The sequence below is a fragment of the Elaeis guineensis genome, chromosome 3, assembly GCF_000442705.2.
Source record: "Elaeis guineensis isolate ETL-2024a chromosome 3, EG11, whole genome shotgun sequence".
NCBI lineage: Eukaryota > Viridiplantae > Streptophyta > Magnoliopsida > Arecales > Arecaceae > Elaeis > Elaeis guineensis.
The window spans coordinates 124,288,968-124,290,375 of record NC_025995.2 but is presented as its reverse complement, the minus strand read 5'-3'; the positions used below and the strand labels follow the sequence as shown (position 1 = coordinate 124,290,375).

The following is a 1,408-nucleotide window of genomic DNA, read 5'->3' as shown; positions in this document are numbered from 1 at the left end:
CTAAGAGTCTTGGGAGCCAAAGAGTCATATAGAAACTCCCATTATCTAGAAGATGTATGAGTAATTATGAGTTAATCTCGAAATATGGATGTGGCCCTTAGGAAGAAGTGTTATAAATGCATATTTAGTGATGTATTATGTCTAGTAAGTTCTCCTAATGGCTATAAATACTCATGGGGTCATTTTGTAATGAAACAATGAGCATTTTGAGCCTTTGAGTACCTTCATAAAATATAGTATTATTTTATTCCGAGCCCATCATTCTTCCTTTGACAACTTCAAAGTGGTATCAAAGCCATAATGTCCACCAATAGTCTCCTCCAACCCTCCTTTCCTCGCCTCACCAAAACAAACTATGAAAATTGGTGCCTGCAAATGAAAGCTCTACTTGGGTCTCAAGATCTTTGGGATCTAGTAGAAGAAGGCTATCAAGAGCCAAGAGAAGGAGAGGCTCTCACCAATCAACAAAGAGAGTCTCGAAGGAGGGATAAGAAAATCCTATATTTCATCTATCAATCTATAGATGAATCAACCTTTGAGAAGATCGCGGTGGCAACCACTTCAAAGCAAGCATGGGAGATTCTCCAAAATTCATATAAAGGAGAAAAGAAGGTGAAGAAAGTTCGCCTCCAAACTCTTCGAGGCGAATTTGAAGCCCTACAGATGAAAGAATCTGAATGTGTTTCGAATTATTTCATAAGAGTTTTAGCTGTTGTCAATCAATTGAGGAGGAACGACGAAACTATGGATGACACCAAAGTGATAGAAAAAATTCTACGCTCATTGGATGTCAAATTTGATTATATTATAGTTGCCATCGAGGAATCAAAAGATTTGGAAGAGATGACTATAGACGAGCTTATGGGATCTCTACAAGCTCATGAAGAAAGATTCAACAAGAGGAGGCAAGAGCCTTTGGAGCAAGTTCTTCAATCCAAGGTTTCTTTGAAGGAGAACAAAGAAGACTCCAAGAATGAAAGGAGTCAAAGAGGCCGAGGATGAGGCCGTGGACACGGTCGAGGACATGGATGCTACAATAATAAAGAGGAGTTAAGCCAAAATTCAAAAGGAAGACATGGACAAGGAGGCTCATCTAGAGGCAAAAGGTATGACAATTCCAAAGTTCATTGTTTTAATTGCAACAAACTTGGTCATTATGCTTCAGATTGTTAGTATAATGATGCTAACCAAGTTGAAGAGAAGGCTCATTATGCAAAGAAGAAAGAAGAAGATAATGATGAAATCTTATTGCTTGCTTGCAAAGAAGATGACACTGGTGAGCAAAATATGTGGTTCTTGGACACCGGTGCAAGTAATCACATGTGTGGTTATAAGAACATGTTCACGGAGTTGGATGAATCGATGAATGGACATGTATCTTTTGGTGACTCCTCCAAAGTAGACATGA

General features: G+C 38.7%; 1 protein-coding gene across 1 annotated transcript; it reads left to right on the top strand.

Annotated features, from left to right (window-relative positions):
• The first annotated feature begins 300 nt into the window (after window positions 1-300).
• Window positions 301-1,002, top strand: LOC140856353 (uncharacterized). Its single transcript, XM_073253460.1, has one exon. It carries the CDS (start codon window positions 301-303, stop codon window positions 1,000-1,002), a length of 702 nt encoding a protein of 233 aa, XP_073109561.1.
• The last annotated feature ends 406 nt before the right edge of the window (window positions 1,003-1,408 follow it).